At 33.7% G+C, this 1396-nt stretch overlaps 1 protein-coding gene across 1 annotated transcript; it reads right to left on the bottom strand.

Moving 5' to 3' along the window:
* Positions 1–839: 839 nt before the first annotated feature.
* Positions 840–1220, bottom strand: Tsp_14046 (conserved hypothetical protein; the record flags this gene model as incomplete). Its single annotated transcript, XM_003368231.1, has 1 exon — positions 840–1220. A coding segment is annotated over one exon (381 nt), but the record flags the coding sequence as incomplete, so codon positions are not given.
* Positions 1221–1396: the final 176 nt, after the last annotated feature.

The raw sequence follows: 1396 nt of genomic DNA, 5'->3' as shown, positions 1-1396 counted from the left end.
GTCACTTGGTTATTGAACTTGGCTGAATTCGACAAGTGCTTGCTTTGAGAATCGATCTGCCCGGCAACGAGATACGTAAGATACAAGTTTTGCATGCTTGATTCCCCCTCCCCCACCATTTTCCCAGTGCAGGTGTTATATAAATTGAACGCACGTTGAAAAAGAAATTAATTTATTCAAACGTTGAATCAAATTGCACAACAACAACATTGAAATGATTGTATTTTTCAGTGTTCCCTTAAGAAAAAAACTGTAATGTATATTAATCTCGGAAAAATTATAACTACATTTCCAGTGTACATTTGAAACAAACTGATTAAATTTTGTAGCATTTCATCCTTGCTTTTGCTACATTTTTTTGTCCCACGAGACGGGAAACACGGCAAAGGTGGTACTAGAATGAACATTCAATGGGGGGGATCAAAGCCTTATTAATTATAAACAAGTGCAGAAATACAAAAAGATGTTTTTTATCTGTTGAAATTTGGACAGATTATGTACAGTTTTTACCATCGAAGAGTTGCTCGAGTAAGATGGATAAAGGCAGATAGGTGGCTATATAGCATTCAGAGAGATTTGCTTGTTGGAACTCTTTGGCTCGTAGACTAAATATAAAGACTTCGTTAAGAAGCTACATCAAAATACCACAGACCAGAAATATTAATGAGTGTATTACTCATAAAATTAATACTTTGATGATATATCAGTCATATCCTGAACGCAATTACACGTTTCATAAAAAAATAAAATTCGAAAAATCACCAAATGCAAAGCAAAAACACATAAATTTAATTTATTTAGATAATGCTCAAACTGACGTCACAATATTTAAATATAGATTAACGGAAAAAGGTGAATGATGGATCATTGAAACCAAATCTACCAACATCACTTCTACTTCTTGATACAGAAGGTAGACGGTTAACGGTTTTCGTTTCTATGAAAACACGTGGAGAATTGAAAAAGCTTCCACCTTTCATTCCTCCAGCACCAGGCGACATGAAATCTGACATTATTTGCTCCAAATCAGGGAATTTTGATTCAGAAGGAAAACTATCTCTATGTATAAAATTGAATACGTCAGATCCTTTGTAATTATTGGGAGTATCTTTCACGTTATCTCTGGTGGGAATTTTCGGTAAATCTTTCCTAATATCTTTCTGTCCAACATCTACACTGCCAGGAGTTACACCTACAATGTATTCAAAAATTCCGACACCCTAAACACAGTTACGTTTATTATTTTCAAATTTAAGCAAAAGATATGCAAGATTGTGAACAGGAAAAATAAAGAAAATTTTACAGAAATTGCCCCATGAATTTTCAAATCCAATAATAACATTTACTGAATCTCTACATTTACAATACAATTACTTCGGACTTACGTTGTGTGCCT

The sequence above is a fragment of the Trichinella spiralis genome, assembly GCF_000181795.1.
Source record: "Trichinella spiralis strain ISS 195 chromosome Unknown Scfld2857, whole genome shotgun sequence".
In the NCBI taxonomy this organism is placed as follows: Eukaryota; Metazoa; Nematoda; class Enoplea; order Trichinellida; family Trichinellidae; genus Trichinella; species Trichinella spiralis.
Note: the sequence above shows the minus strand (reverse complement) of the source record. Positions and strands in the feature narration are given on the sequence as shown.